The sequence below is a fragment of the Anthonomus grandis genome, chromosome 22 (assembly GCF_022605725.1).
Source record: "Anthonomus grandis grandis chromosome 22, icAntGran1.3, whole genome shotgun sequence".
Taxonomy (NCBI): Eukaryota; Metazoa; Arthropoda; class Insecta; order Coleoptera; family Curculionidae; genus Anthonomus; species Anthonomus grandis.
In genome coordinates this window covers 10,018,561-10,038,759 of record NC_065567.1, presented here as the reverse complement: position 1 = coordinate 10,038,759, position 20,199 = coordinate 10,018,561, and the positions used below count along the sequence as shown (strand labels likewise).

Here is a 20,199-nt window from a genome sequence, read left to right as displayed (position 1 = left end):
GATTAGTTATTAGTTGGACTTGGGGTAAAATTATTTGTCATATTGGTAAGTTGGGCCTCAATATATCCCGCCCCTCTTGAAAGGATCCAGGCTTTCAACACCATGACGATTCCATGTCTTCTATTATTGTTTGTCTTCATCGGGTGAGGATACAAATTTTTGCCGTTGGCCGTCGAACGTTTCCACCCTTCTTTTTGACATTGACATTTATTATAATGCTATCTTTGCCTCGGAATAGCTGTGTGATTCTGCCTATAGGCCAATGCATAGGCAGCGTGTTGTCCTTTTTTATAACCATTGTGCCTTCCGTCAAAGCCCGATCATTGCTTGTCTTACACTTAGGTCGTTGTTAAAGGTTAGTCAAATACTCGTTTTTTGAACGTCGCCATTTTCTGAACTTTCTGGTAATGGTTTAACCAATCTGTAAAAGTCTCAATATACTCTTGACCGCGAATAGTTTTTAATGAGTCCCCAATAAGGAAATGGGTGGATGTTAGGACTTGGAGATCATTTACGCCAGAGGATAAAAAAATTAACGGTCGGGAATTAAGAATGGCTTCTACCTCTGTAATTAAGGTATAAAAGAATTCAAAAGGAGGAAAATAAGTGTTTGGTATTACTAAGAAGAGTGTTTATGATCATGACCAAGGTTTAAGTATTTTAATCTTCCCCCTACTCGCAACAGATTTACCCAAATAAGGATTTAAACTTTAAGTTCTACTATCCTTGCTTAATTTTTTATTATTTCGTAGGTCTTGAATATATTTAATATTCAAGAATTATTAAATCCAAAGTGCATGTCGTTTTCTTTATTTTGTCTCTTACAAGATAAATTGTGAAAAACGCATTAAATAGGCACAAATTCTCTGTACTTTGGTAAAGGATAGATATTTGCTAAAACCAGTTGTTAAAAGTGACGAATTTTCATCCTTTCTCTTTTCCACTAAATCAAGGACTTTCGAATCCCAACCTTTAGGCCAAAGAGCCTCCCACCAAAGAGCACTTGCTGTTGTACCTTTGAAAATAACATCAGCAGGATAGTCGTGCGATCTGATATGCCGCCATTGATGAACGTTTGTGAGTTTGCTACAAAACACTTTAAACTAGGGGGTTCAGAGTGACGCCAGCTTAAAACAATAGTCGAGTCCGTCCAATAAAATATATTTGACTAACAAACGTCAATTTTTATTGACTTAAAATGACAGCTCCCATAAGTTCGAGCTTTAGTAATGTCTGTGTTTTAGTAGCCGCGCGACCCTTTACACATAGGAGCGAAGCCCTACAGTTTAGGAATTAACTGAGCGAAGCATTACGCATGCGCCATACGATCTTTCACTGCTATCATAAAATCCATGAATCTTTATGTCTACAGTATTCTTTTAAATAGCTTGAGGAGGTATTTTAACATTTACTAAGCTGGTCTTCACAAAATTGGAGCACACGCCTGTGCGCTTATATTACTTATATTATAATACGCTATAAATCTCTTTGACCACATAATTATATTTCCTCAAACGTGTCAAAATAGAAAATAGATCATCCTGTATCGCGAGCCCTACCTTTAAAACATCGTTTAAAGATAGCCCGGAACTAGTTTTTGGACTAACGTCAAAAACCATGCGCAATTTTGTCGTCGAGCTTGACGCTTTAATACCCCGTGGTGCGGCAAATAATAAGATATTCCCTTTATGCTTATTTCTGAGGCTGGAACTATAATTATAATAATGTGACCACGAACTTAATAAATATACCTGGACTGCTGATGCATATGCCCACGATACTCAAAAATGACCATTGCCTGGTGGTCGCCATTTTTATAGTGGACGTGTCCTTTTGATGTTGGTCACTCTGAAGATTTTTAGTGTTGCAACCACGAATTTAATAAATATACCTGGACTGCCAATTTAATGAAAAGTAAATAACCACTACTAGGGGGCCGCCATTTTGCGTGATTGTGTCCTTTTGATGTTGGTCACTCTGACAAAATTCAGTTGTGCCAATTGTAAGGAAACAAAAAAAATTAAAGTTTTTGAGAGGTTATAGGAAAAAATACAAAATAGAAAGATACATTTAAAGCGAATTCCTTGGAAAAAAAATTGTGACACTAGGGCGGCACCGACACTGATTCGGTTCAGGTAAAAAACCGCACTATTGCATTCCGAATGGTTTTTGGATTTTTTTTTTTTGGAGAATATACATTTTCTGGTACTTGTGGAACCAAGGGGTTCAAAGTTACTCACGCCTGATACTGAGGTTTGTGACTTTTTTAAATTCATGCCTAACCGTCTTGCCAAACTAGTTGTGATGAAATTACTCAAATTTATTATTTCCGGAATATAAAATAGACTTTGCCTGAACAATTTGACCTTGCCCTACAGATTAAATGTAAATAGCAGCTGTGGAAATGTTTTTCCAATGTTTGACGCGGTGCCCTTTGAATACAGATAGCGGCTTCTCTTTCTGTCGTATGACCTGAGAACGCGCAACTATTATTACTTTGATTTTGAAATACTGGGACGTGGCCCGTCATATTACTGTGGCAAAATAATGATGGTGGTTCGATGAAATAATTTATTTTACACTTATTATTACAGCATTAAAAGGGCTTGTAATGCTAAATATAATTACGTAATATGGTATTTTTTATACGGCAGTCAACACGAAGACACTGAAATTAATATCGGCGCTCTCTCCTGATTTCTCATTCGCTAATACAAGAAAGTTGTTTGTTTTCCGGTGGTCTCAGAAATTGAGGAGCGTATGTCACATAGACATAAAAATATGCAATTCTACGTAATATATAACCATTGCAGATAAACCGAATGTATGGTAAAAATCGTATCAAAAAAGAATCGAATGACTAAATGTCTATTTGTACGATTTTTACCATGCATTTAATTACATCAGTTTTTCTCTACTAGATATATATAGATATGAAATGAATTATGTATTACATGCATTACAAATAAAAACTTATTTACAGAAATCATTTTAAAAAAGAGAAAAAAGGAACATGTATAATATGAACTGGGTGCGCCACTAAGCATGATTCTCGGAAAGTATTAGTGGCATGATATGCGGAAAAAATTATGGTGAAATTGCAGCTAACGGGCGCTTACTATAGCGAATAAGAAAATGTCATTTTTAAAAATTTTTGCTTAGGTCTAAGTAATGGGCAATTGCAATAATCTTAAGCAAATTACGAGTTTTTTTCCTATCTGCTAAAATAAAGTTGTCATAAGGTTAGATCTGTTTCTATTTAAATTTTACTCATTGAGAATTTAATAATAGTATATAACTTCTAAACAATAATAGTATCATACTCGTTAACACTTGATAATAAATCTTGGTTAAATTTAACCCAAATAATTTACAATCTCACTTGTGTCACCAACACATCTAATACTTTACTATTAATTTTATTCTATTTCGAAAGGCCTTCAGCCTGAAAGTGTAAGAAATGGAATTTTGCTATGTGACTGCACTGTTGAATTTTAAAGCGCTATTATTTTCAATTCTCAATTCATTATGGCTGTTTATATTACTTTCTAAGAGTTCATAAAAATAATGGTTTTATGGAGACAATTCGGCAGTACAATGTAGGGATTTGGGTGATTAAACAATTTACGACCCAACGATTTTTATTTTTTTTTTGGTATGTTTAGAAAGCTTACAAAATTATATTAAAATAAATTAAATCTATTATTAACTTAAGTTTATTATATTTAAAAAAATGTTTGAATGAGCCATTTTTTCACAAAAAAAAGCGAAATTTAAGTTGTATGACAATTTTCCTATATTCCTATTTACTTATAGACATAAATATTTAAAATATACCATAGTATTTTAAGTTTAGTACGCGGGCTAATTACTTTTATATTGGTCTAACATATTTTTACTTTATTCCTATATTAAATAAATAAAATATAATTATTAAAAACTCAACACTTTTTTAAAGCTGTTTACCAAATTGCCTTACTTAATTATTTTCATTAATCGTTGGCTCTTAATTGCTCAGGCTACTTTGATTTGTTTTAATTACATTAAAAATAGACCAATTTTAAATGTGGTTTCAAATTTTGGAACCTTTTATCGCAAAGGTTCAGCAAGGTAAATTCCCTAGAAATTGATTTAACAGGATCAAGTAGAAGTGTTGGGAGAGGAACTGGGTATAGACCATAAAACTGTTAGCAGTATTTGGAAAAAACATTGGTAACATTCCCAACAGATATTTCTCAAAGACCAGTGGCGAAGAATGGAATGTGAAACCATGATGGAAAAAGCAAATGCAAATTTTTTACGAAGTATTATATTTTAAGATGAATCTCCTATTCCATTACATGGGAAACAATACTTCCGTTATTCAATATTGGTCTCTGGAAAATGAGCACAGAAGTTTTCAATTCCGTACTCAGTATCCTCAAAAATTAAATGTACTGGTATTTTGAGCGACCTATATGTTATTATAAGGCTATTTTTTATTGATGGTACTTAAAATGCTACTACCGATAATAAATGGTCTCCTACACCTCCAGATTTGTCCCCAAATGACTTTTATTTTTAGGCGTTATCCCGCCTACTCCGTTATCCAAACTCGAATTTAGTAGTCCAGCTAATTTAGATGAGAAAAAATTGTTGACTGTGCCAATTCTACTTCACCAAAAACTCCTTTGGAAGTAGGAAATGATAGGTTCACTTATTTTTTAGGCACGCGCACGAAATGCATGCGTGCGCGTTGCCATATTTTGCATTTAAGCACCTCTCTATGCATAATGATCAATTCCCGAACCCATATATGACATTACATATTTATTGATACTCAATGTTAAAAGATTAAATATGCCAAAATAAGTTAAAATTAGCTTATGTGATTAAGAATAAGACTATTGTTTGTATTATAAAAAGAAGTTAGTTAAAATTGAAATACAGTCGAGTCGAAACACAGATTTGTCAACAGTCGCCTATCTAAAACAAAAATTGGAGGAGAAGCGGTCCCGCAATCAGAGAGATTATAAAAAGGTTGTTCAGCCAAATAATGTTTTACCGTATTTTTTTAACTGCTTTACTAGTTAGATGTTTTGACTAAAAAACGTATATATAGAGCTGGTTTCTTTGCATAATCTCATTGGTACTAATCATCGAGCTTATTGTATGCATAAGCTCCCTTAACAGGCATTTTACGCCATATACTTATAGATACTTTTTTTTGAATGAATGAATTATTTGAATTAACAGGTAAGAAAAACTTCTAAAGTAATAAAACAAATAAAAAAAAATCTAAAAATGTTAAAAAATGTATATTAGGTATAAAATATATTAAACAATTTGTTTTAGACTATATATAAAAATTAAAACGGATTATCATAGTATCACAAAATATGTTTAATCGACTTCCTGATGTAATTGGTCATATTGTGATGCCCAAATTCTTAATGCCTCATGTTCATTGCAATCCCATAATGCTCGCGCCAACCTTCCAACAGTAGCGTCTTCTTTGAAATTTGATTGTCTCCATTTAAGCAATAAAACCCTCATCATCTGGAAATTAATTACTTTTTTTTAAAGATACTAGAACAGATTTTAATATTATATTGTAGTCATATGGTTGGAACCTTTGGTGTGACACTCGAAAAAAATAGTTTTACCACTAACCAAAATGCTTTATTTTATTCTCGACGTACGTGTTTCGCTAACGATGTTAGCATCTTCGGGAGATTAAAACTGCATTGTAGTAACTTATGACATTCTAATCTGTATCAAAGCTACACCCCAACATAGAACAAATTAAGAATTAGGTTTTAAATTAATTATGATAAAACAAATTATTTTCTCATCAAGTCTAACACATACCTCACTTTCATTTTTGCTATATCCCATCTCGGCCTGCTGGATCTCCCCAAGTGATAATCCTAGTTTATTAAAAATACTTCTATAATTATGTCCAATATGCTCCTTAAGAGCGTCAATATCGTTCTGAAAGACTGGTTCAGTACTTTTTTTGAGCAATGCCATTTTTTCAGTCTCAGTTATAGTTGGTGAGTCATGTGCCCGGCTTTTTGGTGAACTGTGGTAATGATGGGTGCTACCAATACGTGTTCCAGGAGAATTGATTACTTGAATCACATTATTTACCACTAAAATTAATTGAAACAAAAATGCATTTAGATAAATATTAAAAATGTATTCTGGTAAATATTTTTAATAAATGAAAGGTAATAGTGTAAATTTTAATATAAAATATAAAACATTTTCTCATAAACGGTGGCGAAAGTCCTCTGTTGCGAAGCCAAATCTATTTTTATTGAGGTTTCCTCAAGTTTGATATTGCTTGTTTATTTACGCACAGGCATCATTTGATCGTATTTATTAGTTGACCAGCAGAGCTGAAAGAAACAGTAATTTCAGTTTGTTACGTCGGTGCCTCGTGCATATCCCGCAACAACAAATTTCAAATAATCGAGATATTTAATGCAAAGCATTTCTTATATAAAGCGGAAGATTGCTTCTAATACCTATTCAGAGGATCGGGCTGTACTGTAATATACGTTTTAATCGGGGTATATACCCAAATTTTGCGTATTTTTTCGAGTAAATATATATCGGTAAATATGCAGAAAGAACAGAAATCAAAAACTCATTTTGGAAATCGTGGACCATTCGATTGCACTTTACCTGTAAGAATTTTCATTATGTCAATATTTCTAGCGTTTCTTACCTGATCCATTTAAAAAAAAGTTGATTTATTAGCAAAGCAGATATTTTTTGAGGATCAACAATTAAGATTGATTGTAATCAATTCATATTGAATTTTGTTTGATAAACAAACAATACAACACCTGCACAGAAATATTAGCATTGTTTGGTTTTCGACAATTTTGAAAAAGCTGGCGCTTCCTACGAAGCGTTGTAATGTTTGATTTTAACTAGAACAACAATTGGAACACATGCACAATAGTAATTATTGTACCTGATGCGTGCAAAATGCTTTTGCTGGACGCTATAAACGTACAAATACAATTTCAAATAGTCAAATGAGTTAAATTAAAATCCCAAGAAGCCAGTCATCACCTTATTTAAAGAAATAAGTGCTTTCTAAAGGAAATTGAATTGTTCTATTTTTTTTTAAATTTATACGAATATTCTTAAGTAAAAGTAAATTTTGCTCCAAATATAAAGCAGATACCTCAGAAGATGTTCTAAAATTAGTGTTGACTATTCTATTAAAAAAACGTATCGTAGTTTGAAACATATAATATGTGGTTATTAAATTTACCTACTTGATTGTTACAACCTGTATACAACTCTATCAACGTTTACATAAACATTCTAAGATAATACACAATAGGTATACATAATATATAATATTAACTATTAAGTATCTAGAAATAGAAAACTAAAGATAACATCATGTGCACATTTCTTAAATTTATTAAAATTACTGCAAACGAAATCAAGACTATCTGCATACCCGCTAACAGTTGCAGAAATCCTATTTATTGGATTATTTAACAGATATGTTTGACAAAAAGGAGTATGCAGAAGGTAATAACCTCTAGTTGCATAAAATGGGATACGGATTGAGAAAAGAGCCAAACACTCAGGACATCTGGTTAGGCCACTCAGTACCTTGTAAGCAAAACAGACATTATAAAATTCTCTTCTTAGTGACAATGCGGTAATAGACAAATAAGACATAGTTGGCTCCGTACTAAGAACTACCCCAGATTTGATAGTCAGTATCTTACAAGCTTTATAAATCTGGATTGTATGTTTTCAATTCAAGATATGTTGTTTTGGTAACAAGGGGACCAGATTATATTTGCGAATTCAAGATTCGATCGAACTAAAGATAGATACAATATTTTCAGGGCCGGAATGTTTGTAAAATCCTTCCATGATCTCATCAAAAAGCCTAACAGTTTATTTACCTTACAGATCATAATATCAAAATGGTAAGAAAAACTAAGCTTTGGATCTAAATAAACACCCAGATCATTCAGTCGGCAAAAAGCAGGAAATGGGATTCCAGGAGAAATCCAAGATCATTAATAAAAAGACTGAAAAGCAGGGGTCCGAGATGGGAACCTTAAGGAATTCCAGAAAATGCCTGGAATGGTGAAGAAAGGCAGCTTCCTATTTTTACTTGCTGCTCACGGTTGGTTAAATATGATTTAAGCCATTGTAATAAAGAGCCACAAATGCCAAGTTTACCAAGTTTATCAAGTAAGACAGTACGATTGACTTTTTCAAATGCCTTACTGAAGTCTGTGTAAATGGCATGAGTTTCACTTTTTCCAAAGGATTTAAAAATATAGTTGGTAAAAAAGAAAAGATTTGTTTCGACTGAACATATATTTGAATTTATGACATATATCACAAGGCAATCCAAACAATTTAGTTTTATCTTCCTTCTGGACACATTCACTATTTCATTTATAGCACATGATCATTTTGAGGTTAGGTGTTTCTCAGCATAAACACAAGACCAGCTAAAAATCAGGGGCTGAGCTGAATAATCTTTCAGTAAGCTTCCTTTAAAGCATGTTTTGATGGTATTAAACGGTTATTAAAACTCTTAAATCAAGTAAAAACTTAGCAGACAGGAATCTAAACAAGCATATAAAAACCCATAATGAATTATTAATCCCCTGTTATGTTCACTCCAAGATACCGTTGATCTTTACACAGCAATAAAACCTTAATTACCTGTGGAGTCACTAAAAAACACAAAATTGTCATATTTGTGGTCAGAAACAGACAGATTAGAAATTTAATATTTACCTGCATTGCAAAATATAGGTACGATTAATGGCAAAAAATCTAAATATGTGTATATGTAAAAATCTATATATATATATAGATTTATAAATATACCTGAATTTAGTCTGAATTAAAACTTCTGATGTTAGGTCTGTAAGTACCTACCTATCAGTGTAATCGAATATATAAATAAGAACAAATCGAATGTGACAATTTGGTTCTAATTAAGTTCTAGTTTACTGTTATTATTATGGATGATGCTAGTTAACATAGTCGTCAAGTAGTCAAGTTACCTTGCTCTAATAGTACTAAGACAGAAATTCAAGATTTTATGGTAAACAGTAACATACATTTTGAAATGACGTACAAAAAAAACGAGAGTAACTTACAGCTTATAAAATAAATAAAGAGTATGTACTGCAAGTTCCTAGGAATTACCATTGATGGTCGCCTTTTGTTTGAAGATCATATTTTACATTTAGCTGGGAAATTATCTTCTGGATGTTTTGCAGTAAGAATGGCAAAACAAGAGCTGGGAGGGATGGTTGCATGTTCAGTGTACTTTTCACTTATTGAATCTCATATTCGGTATGGCTTGCCTTTTTGGGGTTTAACCAATAGGGAGCTACTTAACATTGTCTTTGTTATTCAAAATAAAGCAGTTAGATACCAGTCTTCTGCTAAGTTAAGAGATTTTTGCAAACCCCTCTTCATTTCTGAAAAAATCCTAACTCTTTTTTCACTCTTTATCTTAGAAACAGCTGCTCTTATTCACAAAATTCCCAAACTACCCTCTGACACTGGCCATTTGACTCGTCATTCACCTATTCCTACATCTTCCCTTACCAAAAACTCATTAATTTACATAAGTAAAAAAATTTACAATCATGTTCCTCTATGTGTTAGACATATATCGGATGTTAAGAAATTTAAAAGAGAATTAAAGACGCTTTTATTGGCTAAGGCATATTATAACCTGTACGACTTTTTTAATGATAGGTTTTAACCTTGGACATGTTGGAAAGATTTTTTTTTCCTTTTTTCCTCTCTAGTTTTGTCAACAAGTTTACCTTTATTTAGTAATTGATTGTTTTATTTAGTTATCTTTAATTCAAGTATGTTCAAAGAATTTTGTCTTCTTGTGTTTAATTTTGTTCATTGTTTTGTCAATTTTTGAAATTGTATTTTTGTTTTGTTTTTTTTTAGCTTGTAGGATGCTTGTACACAAGATTATTCCTATGTAATATAGCACATTCTTTCTTATGTGATAAATTCTTAATGGAAAATGGGCATACAGTGTTGCGTCTACTTCCATATTATTTGTTTTTAATCTAATTGAATTTTATATGGCATTAAGTAAAAGCGAACATTCGAAGAAAGCATACATCTCTAACATTAAATGCATCTGTGGTGGAATTAATAAAAAGTGAAGTAGATAAGATTGCAACTAATGAAAAACTCCTTTTGAACCATTTTCAAGCTGATCCTGTTCCCTTTATCACCTCTTAAAAACATTGGACTTTGCACAATGGTGTTTAATGGTCTAATTGATTTGTGGTAGTAGGAGTCAATGGTATAATTTTCAGTGCACTATATTCTACCATGAATTTTTGTGTTTTTGATAAATTAATGTTAAGCAGTGTTTCCAGATCACATTTTTAAATACATAAAATATATAAATTTGCGCTCACATGTTGATCAAAAACTAAATTATTATGCCATTTTTCCTGTAGGGCCTAACCATTTTTGTGAAATATTTTTCAAAATATGAGTAAAACTTTTTTCACTTACATAAATAGGAACTGTACACATATGGTTAATAAAATATGGAACTGCCTACCTGAACCTTTTAAAAATATTTAATAAATACCACAAAGATGAAGGTATGTTTAAAAAAATGTCTCAATAAAAAATGCTTATATTATATTATAATGTGAGTTCCTAGAAGACACTAAGTTTTAACAGTTGCTGTGATATAAAATAAAACTTATAAAGTTATGATTTTTTAGATTCTACTATTTTAAGTATGTTTGTTTCATTTTATTGTGTAATTTATGTTAAATAGGGATTGGTTATAAGTAAATTTTTATTTTCTTATTGCGACAAGGTCTAAACTCTACACTATTATTAAGTAAAATGGCACATTATTAAAAGTAAATATGTATAGATCTATTGTTCCAAATAAAAATAAATATTGTCTAAAGGATTATCACTTCTCTTTGCTATTAATTTATAATCTTCAAAATTAAAAGAATATCAGCTAACAAAATAAAGAAAAACAAAATTATATTAGTACCTGTGATATAAGTTTGAATATAAAATTTTTAGTAAATTTGTACACTTCCAGGATCTTCTTGTTTCTGTAATGGCATTCTAAAATAATAAACTACGGATCTAAATCTAACCATTGAAGTGCTTACCTTGAGGCTTTTTGTGATAAAATCCACTATTTGGAGCTGATTGTGACTGAGGTTCAAAGCCCTCATCACTATTTCCTTTGTCTGTTGACTCTTTTGGCATCTGTTTTGTAGCACTTCCATTATGAAAAGTTGGGTTTGGTTCGTCTCGAGGAGAGCTAGGCAGAGCATCAGTAGTTAAAAAAGACTCCGACATTTTCTAGAATGAAAATATTTAGCAGTACTAACGTCAACAAAGAAACTAAATATGGCGCCTTACCACTACACATTGTATGTACATACCTACATATTCTCAATTATATAAGAGATAAGATTGTCGCTTTGTAAAAGCAGCAGGCGATGTGCTCAGAATGTTGCCTATCTGTGAAGTCGTACCAACAGTAATATATTAACAGACAAATAACTTTTTAAAGCTCACCAGGAAGACTGAATTGCTTCAGAAGTTTGTACCAGGTGGAACCAATAGTTCACGCCTTCACTATTGGGAAAAATCTCAGTCTGAAGATCCACATGACTGAAAACGGTTGTCGTAAGTTATAGGGGTAATTTTTAAACTCTAGTAAGAAAAAAATTATCTCATTGCTACAACTTAAAAGCAATAACAATAAAATACTTTTGGAGGAGCTGAAGATCCGATTCTTTTTAAAGCTACCTCTAATTGAAACCGTCTGGATAGAATTTCTCAAACTCAAAAATGCTTTATTGTCAACATAAACATAGAAGTTGTAGACAAAGCCAATAGACTGTACATTAAAGGAATAAAAACGAAAAACTAATTTAAAATAAAATATTATATAAAACTTTGAAAAATACTTAAATGCTAATCATTAAAAAATTCACTTAAACTATAGTACGCTTTACTAGCAAGAAATATTTTCGTCCTTGTACGTAGGCTTTTTTCAGTCTTAGGTTGTCTTATTTCTAGTGGAAGTTTATTAAACAGCTTTCTACCTCCATAAATGATAGAGCTACGGACAAGTTCAAAATGAGGAATGGGTAGCCTCAACAAATAATTTTGTCGCGTATTATAGTGGCTTCCTAAGTGGAGTTCCTGTTTATATTTTTTAAAAACTAAGCAAACTGTTTCCAAAATAAAGATACAACACATGGTTAAAATATTATGACTTACAAAAAGCGGGCGACATGAGTCACGAGGCTTGGCCTCACATAGATATCTAATGGCCCTTTTCTGGAGTACAAACACTGAACTAAAAAGTGAATTTGAACATGAACCCCAAAAGCAAATTCCATATCGAAGGTGCGACTCGATAATCGCGAAGTATGCAGATCTGGCGATGGAGAAATTAAGACTGGTAAGACAGCCTGATAAGACTTTTCTACATACATTCACAATATGGTCTTCAAATTTAAGGAACTTGTCTGTGGAAAGACCCAAAAACTTACTGAACGGTGGCATGGTGATGGCTTCATTATTTAAACATATATCATTTGTATTACATTTAAAGTTAAGGATATTTGTTTTGGAAACATTAAATGTCAAAAAATTTGCATCACACCAGTCTTTTATTTTTAACAAATCTGCACGTATATTGGCCTCCATTTGAGAAACATCAGAGTCGTGCCAGAGGATGGTGGTATCATCGGCAAACAATTTAAATTTGCCAGTTACCTTCAGTTGTGGCAGATGGTTCACATAAATGAGAAAAACTAAAGGACCAAGTACTGATCCTTGCGGAACACCCACATTTATATTAAGTTCGTTAGAGATACCACCATTAAATTTGACAGCCTGGACATGATTTGATAAGTAGGAACGAAACCACTCCAAGGGCAGTTCCTCTGAAACCATAGAGCTCCAGTTTCATCAGCAGCACTCTGTGAATTTAAAAGAAACCAAAGTCTATATAGACTAATATAGACTATATTATACATATTCTATATTATCCGATAAATGAAATTTACAGATTTTGGTATTAAATATTAGTACTGATAGTTTCATTATTTTATTTATATATTCGTAATTAACAGCGACCCAATCCAAGCTTGACGGTCGGATTTGATTAAAAGTCCACTTAGGGTATTTGACAAAATATAAAGGCTGTTTAAGAAAATTAAACTCATCGCATTTCTGTATAAGTATATTAAATACATAGATCTTTAATGAAGAATCTGTTTGTGCCTTACTGTTCTGTTACCTCAGCAAGGCTTGTGATTGCGTCTCTCATGATATCTTAATAAATAAATTAGGACATTTTCATGGCATCAAACTGCTAACCTCTTATCTAGCTGATGCATCCCCAGATAAGAGGTTAGCAGTCATAGTCAAGAGGCACATGAATGGGGAAGTGCATGAATTGAAACATCCCGAGAAGTATACCTCTAACAAAGTATCAATTTATAGAGACCACTTAAGGCTGCTTATAACAATGATATATGGTCTGTTGAAGCCCATCACAGTTTTTTGACAATAGAAAAATACTATTGGGACAAGAGGATCAGCCAAACCCTTCAACGGAAGAGTTAACTCCTTAAATCAATCCTCTATAAAATACTAAGCCGGAGCAAATGTAATGGATCTCAATTTGATATATATTTCCATAATATGATGGGTTTACGTAATAAAGTAGATTTTTCATCAGATGCAGTGGCAAAGTATAAAACAACATGAAGGTGTCAGCATAAATACAAAAGAATATTTAAACTTCTCTAAAATACATTGGATTGATGTACTTTTAGAAGATATCAATTAAGAAATATGTGCTATTGGGATTAAGAATATTATTGTTATAATAGTGTGTATAAACTGATAACTCAAAAAATGCTGTATTATCAATATAAACCTAGAAGTTGTAGACAATGCTATAAAACGTAATATAAGTCACAAAGACGTAACAATAAGTTACCAAAAAAACTAGATTAAAATATAAAACATGAAGAATGCTTAAATGCTAATCATTGCAAAATTCCCTTAAATTGTAGTAAGCATTATTGGCAAGAAATCCCTTGGTTTTTATACGTAGGCCCTTTTCAGTCTTAAGTTTTTTTATTTCCAGTGGAACATTATTAAATAAATTTTTACCTCCATATATCCCCATAACTCCCCTCCCTGGATATGCTCGCAGAAGGATTACAGGTGACAACAAAGTGGTTTAGTGCAATACCATTATTGTTAAATATCTAAAAAAAACCGTCAACATTCAAATATACTTTTTTAAGACTCCGTAATATAGATTTAAATTTTAAATAAAACAGAATAAGTATATCTTCAAAGCTTGCAAGCCTAACGTTTTTAATCGGAAAATTATCATTATATTCTAGTCAAAATTGTGTGATGATTAATGACAAAAATATGTTTCAGAACCAATTACTATATGGGATTCTATTTTTGGGGAAACTCTATGGATGTTTTAACTGTTTTTAAACAACAGTACCGGCACTTTTTATTTTTGAATGTTTGTTATATGCGAAAAACAATCTATCTAAATTTATTACTTATGAAAACATACAATTCTATAACACTAAGACAGTCAATTTTGTGATAAACCACTGGAAATTGAATAATTTTAAAAGAAATTGCTTTGTGTAGACCTGTTTTAAAATGTTCATTAATTGTGTTTATATTTTTCTTATAGGTTACAAACTTCAATATTTTGGCCTGTTCAATTAGATTCTTTTGACAGCCAACGCCAAGAGAGAGCCAAACTTTGGTTTGCAACAAATGATCTTCACTTAAACGAAGACAAAACGAGGAGAATGGTATTTACAGTTAAGGATTTAAATAACATCAACGCAGAAAATAATGTTTGAAAATTTTGGATTTTGGAACTTTACATTGATGTAAGATTATTATGGCAGGCTCAGATTGACAAGTTGGCAGCTAGCCTAAGAATATTTTTGTGCTTAGAGGTCTATCAAATTGTATCTTAAAGGATGTATTAAGAACCGCCTATTTTAGTCTTATTCATGGCAGACTCTCATATGCTATTTTGATGTGGTGATACTCAGGTCATTCTGATAAGATTTCTAAGTTACCAAGAAGATCAATAAGAATCGTTAGAGGATAATCGATTAGGAAGATTGCAAGGAGCTTTTAACTAATCGTCGAGTTGTTAAATTACCATCTATTTACATCTTAGAAATTTATTATGTATAAAAAAATGTTTTACATATAAAATTTTTTATTATAGGTAAAAGAACCCAAGATGGAACTCATTACCTAGGTCGTCTCAAATTTCTTGACAAGCTACCGATTCCTATATGTATGTATGCTTTGTATATATATATATATATATATATATATATATATATATATATATATATATATATATATATATATATATATATATATGTATTGTTATCAATAAATTTTAAGTTTGAATCCTAACAATAATAAATAAGTTAATATTGAAATGGGAATAAAAGGATGCCCTATATACCCTCACTTTTTTATATTATTTTATTAAGTTGTATTGATTATTTGATTTAAAAATTTTCATAAAGTTTATTACTAAAAATGTTATTAATTATATATAGATTTTTAAAAATACGAGTTGTACAATCATCACATCAACATCAATCATCATCAACATCAATCAAATGCAAGTTCAAAACTTTAAAAAAAATTGTTCGAAAAGTTCCAGAATTTCTTAATTCATATCAAATTACCGAGTCCATATTTCAGTTGCCTGAATTCCATATTAAAACATCCCAGACTTGCTGATTAATGTTTAGGAGGAGCATCACACCTCCTCCTCGCTACGCCCCTAGCCGATTTCCCCACGACCCAGGAAGATTTGATTGTAACATTTAAGCTATTTGATATAAAAGATTCAAATTTAATCGATAAGCTTGTCTAAGTAACCTTACCTAAAGATGATGAAATGCTTATTTATTTTTTTAGCAGAGTTTTAAGTCTGCTGAATAAATTATCATTAGTTTTTAGATTTTAAAATAATACCTGTCTGTAATCTATATCTAGAAGTTTTTACGCTTTAAAATCAGTTTTTAGTTTATAAAATCTCGAAAGCTTTATGTTAATAAAGATTTGGAGATTGTTAAATTCTGAAAAAAAAATTATTGTCAGTAAACATTACGTGCTTCTTTCTTACTTAAGGTTGTATAAAGAGGTTGTGTATGAGCTAAGTCAGCTAAGACGTAAATTGGTTTTTCGGTCCTTTCTATTTCTTTGGTTGTTTGGTTGCCTTGCCCTGAAGAGAGCAATAAGCATAAACAGGTGTTGACAAGTAGGTATACCACCCTTATCTTTTCTGCTTTCTGATCGACTTAGTCTCCCGAAGAAGAAAACACCTATCTTATGTCATTTAACTTTCCGTGCCTTCTTTTTTTAATTATACTGACGCAGGTTAAGGGTGAAACTTTCTAACTAAGCTAAAAATTGGTTTTAAGACATCTTTGATTTAGACAATAATTTAACTTATTACTTACGAAAAAAAGTATGAATTCGAGAAAGTCCACATGTAAGTCAATAACTACGACTCCGTGTTCCTGGACATTGTCAAGGATATTGGGTGTTAATTTGATGGCATTGATGAAATTAAGATATAAATCCGGTGATCTTGCAGGGTATTTGATAGTAGTCTCCAACAAGTCTAAGTCTAAGAATGGTCCAAATATATGATCACTGAAAATATCAGTGCAAACGTTTAATTTCTAAGAATGTTGTGTATGAACCTTATGGTGGATCGTTGGATTCGTATCGTTCCAGTAAAGACAATTATGTCGATTGACATAGTTAAGCGAATTCTAAGATGGAAGAATTACTTTCCACCTGAGAAGCAAACATCAAAAGCTTCGGCCTATTTAGAATTATTTCGGAGAATATTTCACAAAAATGGAAGCGGCGGCCATTACCATCATTCAATTCTTGAAGGATTTGAATTTTATATAGGTGTCTTTTATAATGTTTAGGAATTGTTTGTACAGTGGTTCGCGAAACTTGTAAGATCAGAAAGCTTACTGCGACTTAATGTCGAATTCAAAGTAACTTGACACAGACCAACTAATTTCTCATAAGATTTTCAAATGTTGAAATAGTTCATAATTTTGCTACTAATTCTCAGATGTAAACATGTGTTTACGTGTCTATCTGCATGCCTCTCATTAAACAAAGTTGCCGTCACTCCTGTCGGTTTATAAAAAACATTGATTCTTTATAAAATACAATAGAATAGTTTCTACTCTCCCTGCAATCGAAATAGAAACAATTTTTTGTGAAAAGTGAAGAAGCTATAAAAATAAAGCAAAGCCTTAATTCCTTATTAAAGCCTTGGTTTAAGCAATAATTTTTCAAGAATTCTCTATTTTCTTACCGATTTATTGATAAAATGGGCAATGGCCTTATCTGACGGCATCTTTATTCGAAGGAATTGACTGCTACTTATTGATCTGCTATAAAAAATTATATATTTTTTATAATATTATATATTTATAATATTAAGTTTTTTTTTCAAACATCATGAAAATATAAACTTTTATTACTTTATTAAGACATTATGAAAATGGTTCAATAGGAACTTGGTTCGTATATAAGACTATATATTAGAGTATGTTGTATTAATTTTCATATCTATATGTGTACGATAAAATTTGTAGGTACTATCATAAAAATGTATGAACGTATTTTAAAAAATCGAATCAATAAGCAATTTGAGACCAAGCAAATAGCTTGTAATAAATTAGGTTGTATTCTGTAAAAATAAAATCACAACTTTAGTTATTGATCATCTTACCCTATTTTTTTCTTATACTATATTTTAGTCAAATCGAAGAAAGATTTGAAAAATATCTTGAAATGCCGTTGATCGTATCACACTTAATATTCTTTTAAAAAGATTAGCTTTATACATGTCGTTTCAGGAGACACTATCCGATTTTACTTGATTTATATCTCTCAGATCATGTTCAGTATGTTTATTTGAACAAATGTGATTCGAAAAAGCAATCCCTGGGGTAACTCGGTACTGGATTCGATTGTAATCCTTATTTATGTAAATGAAACTTTTTTTATTTTCATTTAATATATGCCATTCTTTCCTAGAGTTATTTCTGTCATATTTACGAAGCATTTTCAGAACAAAAAATACATATGTATTACATCTGGACTTGTGTGGTTACGGTAAAGTGGCTACGGTATAGAGACAAATGTTGAAACTCTTCTAAAGATCTGAAAATTTGAACGTTGCAATATGTGTATTTTATGCAGTGTTTGTTGAACATTAATAAAAATGTCGATATATATAAGGCACATGGGGATTTGGAAAAACAACAATCTTGTACAAAACTTCAGCCGGCTTGCAACAGCTAGAAATGGTTCAAGATCTTGATCAATGAAGTTCTAATGCTTTGTGCCAACCCCTGATACAGTTCTTAACTTTAATCGATCTACAAAACCAAATCAAGAACTTCTTTCTGCTGAATAATATTTTTTGTTTGATGAATACTTTAGATCAAATTTTAATAAATAATGTGTAATAAGTGTCTCATCTTCTACTTCTGCTGAAAAAAGGCAATAAATTAGTCCATCCTATATGTTTTATTCATCAACATTTTTTCTTATCTACCTCATCTGTTTTAATATAAAATGTTTTAGTAACTACAAATATGGGAGGTTTCGTGTAACGCCAAGTTTAGAACTTAGGGCCAAAATAGAAGAAGAATCCAGAACAATTTGCATAACGGCTTATAATAGAGACTTTAATAAATTGGAACCATCTGAAGACGAATAGGCCACAAATTATTCCTTTTAGTTAAGAAGAAAAACTTTATAGGACTCTTTATAGGACTTTCATACGCAAAGTGGTATGAAATAGCTCTTAGTAACGCCAGTTAGGCATAGGGAAGAAACAATTAGGAATTGTCAAAATAAAAAAAAGGTTAAAGTTGTTTTCGCCCAATACGGCCAAAAATAAAGGGCAGAAGAATATAGAGGCTACCCTGAAGAAGGGTAATTATCTTCGTTTCATCTGCTTTCCATCTTACGGACTTCCAAATTATCATTCTTGAACAATCATCAACTCCTAACAATCTTATCATTTTAATATTTAACTTTTCGTGCTAACTTTCTTTCTTTAAAACAATATTATGACTTGGAACTTTTGTAATTGACTTTCTTTGCGTATATTGACTCAGGTAACATTGTACCACACAGGTAGCTTACACTTTTTTAACGTAAATGATGTATTTTCTCTACAAAACCAGAGATACTGCACCTAATTACACAAATTGGCTGTTCACTTCTGTTTGTGATTATGTTCCCTTATATTTATTTAACTTGTTTTTTTTTTTGGTTTTCTGGTTGCCTTGCCGTGAGGAATCGAAAAAGCAGAAACACGTGTCGTCAGTTGCCACCTTTTGTTTCTTCTTCAAAAAGAATAAAGCATGATTTGTAAAGCTATTAGATGAAATATGAATTCAACAAGTTGTGATTGAGTAAAATAAACAATTTAATCAACCTATTTTTTTAGTTTTATATATAAAAGTCCTTTATATAAAAAAATATAATTTGTTTATTAATTTCCTTTATTAACTGCAAAATTTTCTATTTCCTTTAATGATTGCCTACTAGAATCGAAGTCGATAAAGTTTATGACCATAGGAAATTTTTAAAATTCCGGCAACGCTGTGAAGGCTTGCTTCATTGATAATAAGCCAAGGGTGTTCGTTTATTCACCTCTTCCTCTTTGTCCAATCATTGGTTTTTACTACAGGTTTCTCTAAATCACCATTTGTTTTTATTTTGAGTTTGAAAATATTTTATTAACATAATTAATTTTAAAGATGGTACTTTGGATTCAAAATGTAACTTGGTTATATTGTGATCTACTCCAAAAAAGTTTTTACATTGTTGGAAGTAACTTATTTTCACTGTGTGAAGGAAGCAGAGTTGACTATTTTTACCGTTAAAAAAGTTATTATCAAGCGCATTTTAATAAAAAACTTAAGAAAAAAATGTGAAAAGTACAAAGTAAAATCAATAAGTTTATTCGACTCTCTGAGGTGGCTAATGAGATTTGAATATGGCGGCGTTTTTTGACATTTGATT

The 20,199-nt window shown here is 31.3% G+C and overlaps 1 protein-coding gene across 3 annotated transcripts; it reads right to left on the bottom strand.

Moving 5' to 3' along the window:
* Positions 1–5,282: 5,282 nt before the first annotated feature.
* Positions 5,283–11,551, bottom strand: LOC126748788 (protein immune deficiency). Of its 3 annotated transcripts, none has more exons than XM_050458249.1 (4): positions 11,437–11,551; positions 11,181–11,376; positions 5,851–6,134; positions 5,283–5,538 (listed from the first exon to the last, which is right to left on the bottom strand). In XM_050458249.1, exons 1-4 carry the CDS (start codon positions 11,455–11,457, stop codon positions 5,383–5,385), a joined length of 657 nt encoding a protein of 218 aa, XP_050314206.1. In that variant the 5' UTR covers positions 11,458–11,551; the 3' UTR covers positions 5,283–5,382. The 3 variants fall into 3 exon arrangements, with proteins under 3 accessions (XP_050314206.1, XP_050314207.1, XP_050314208.1); XM_050458251.1 differs by lacking the exon at positions 5,283–5,538 and adding an exon at positions 5,558–5,762; XM_050458250.1 differs by lacking the exon at positions 11,437–11,551 and having other exon boundaries at positions 11,181–11,430.
* Positions 11,552–20,199: the final 8,648 nt, after the last annotated feature.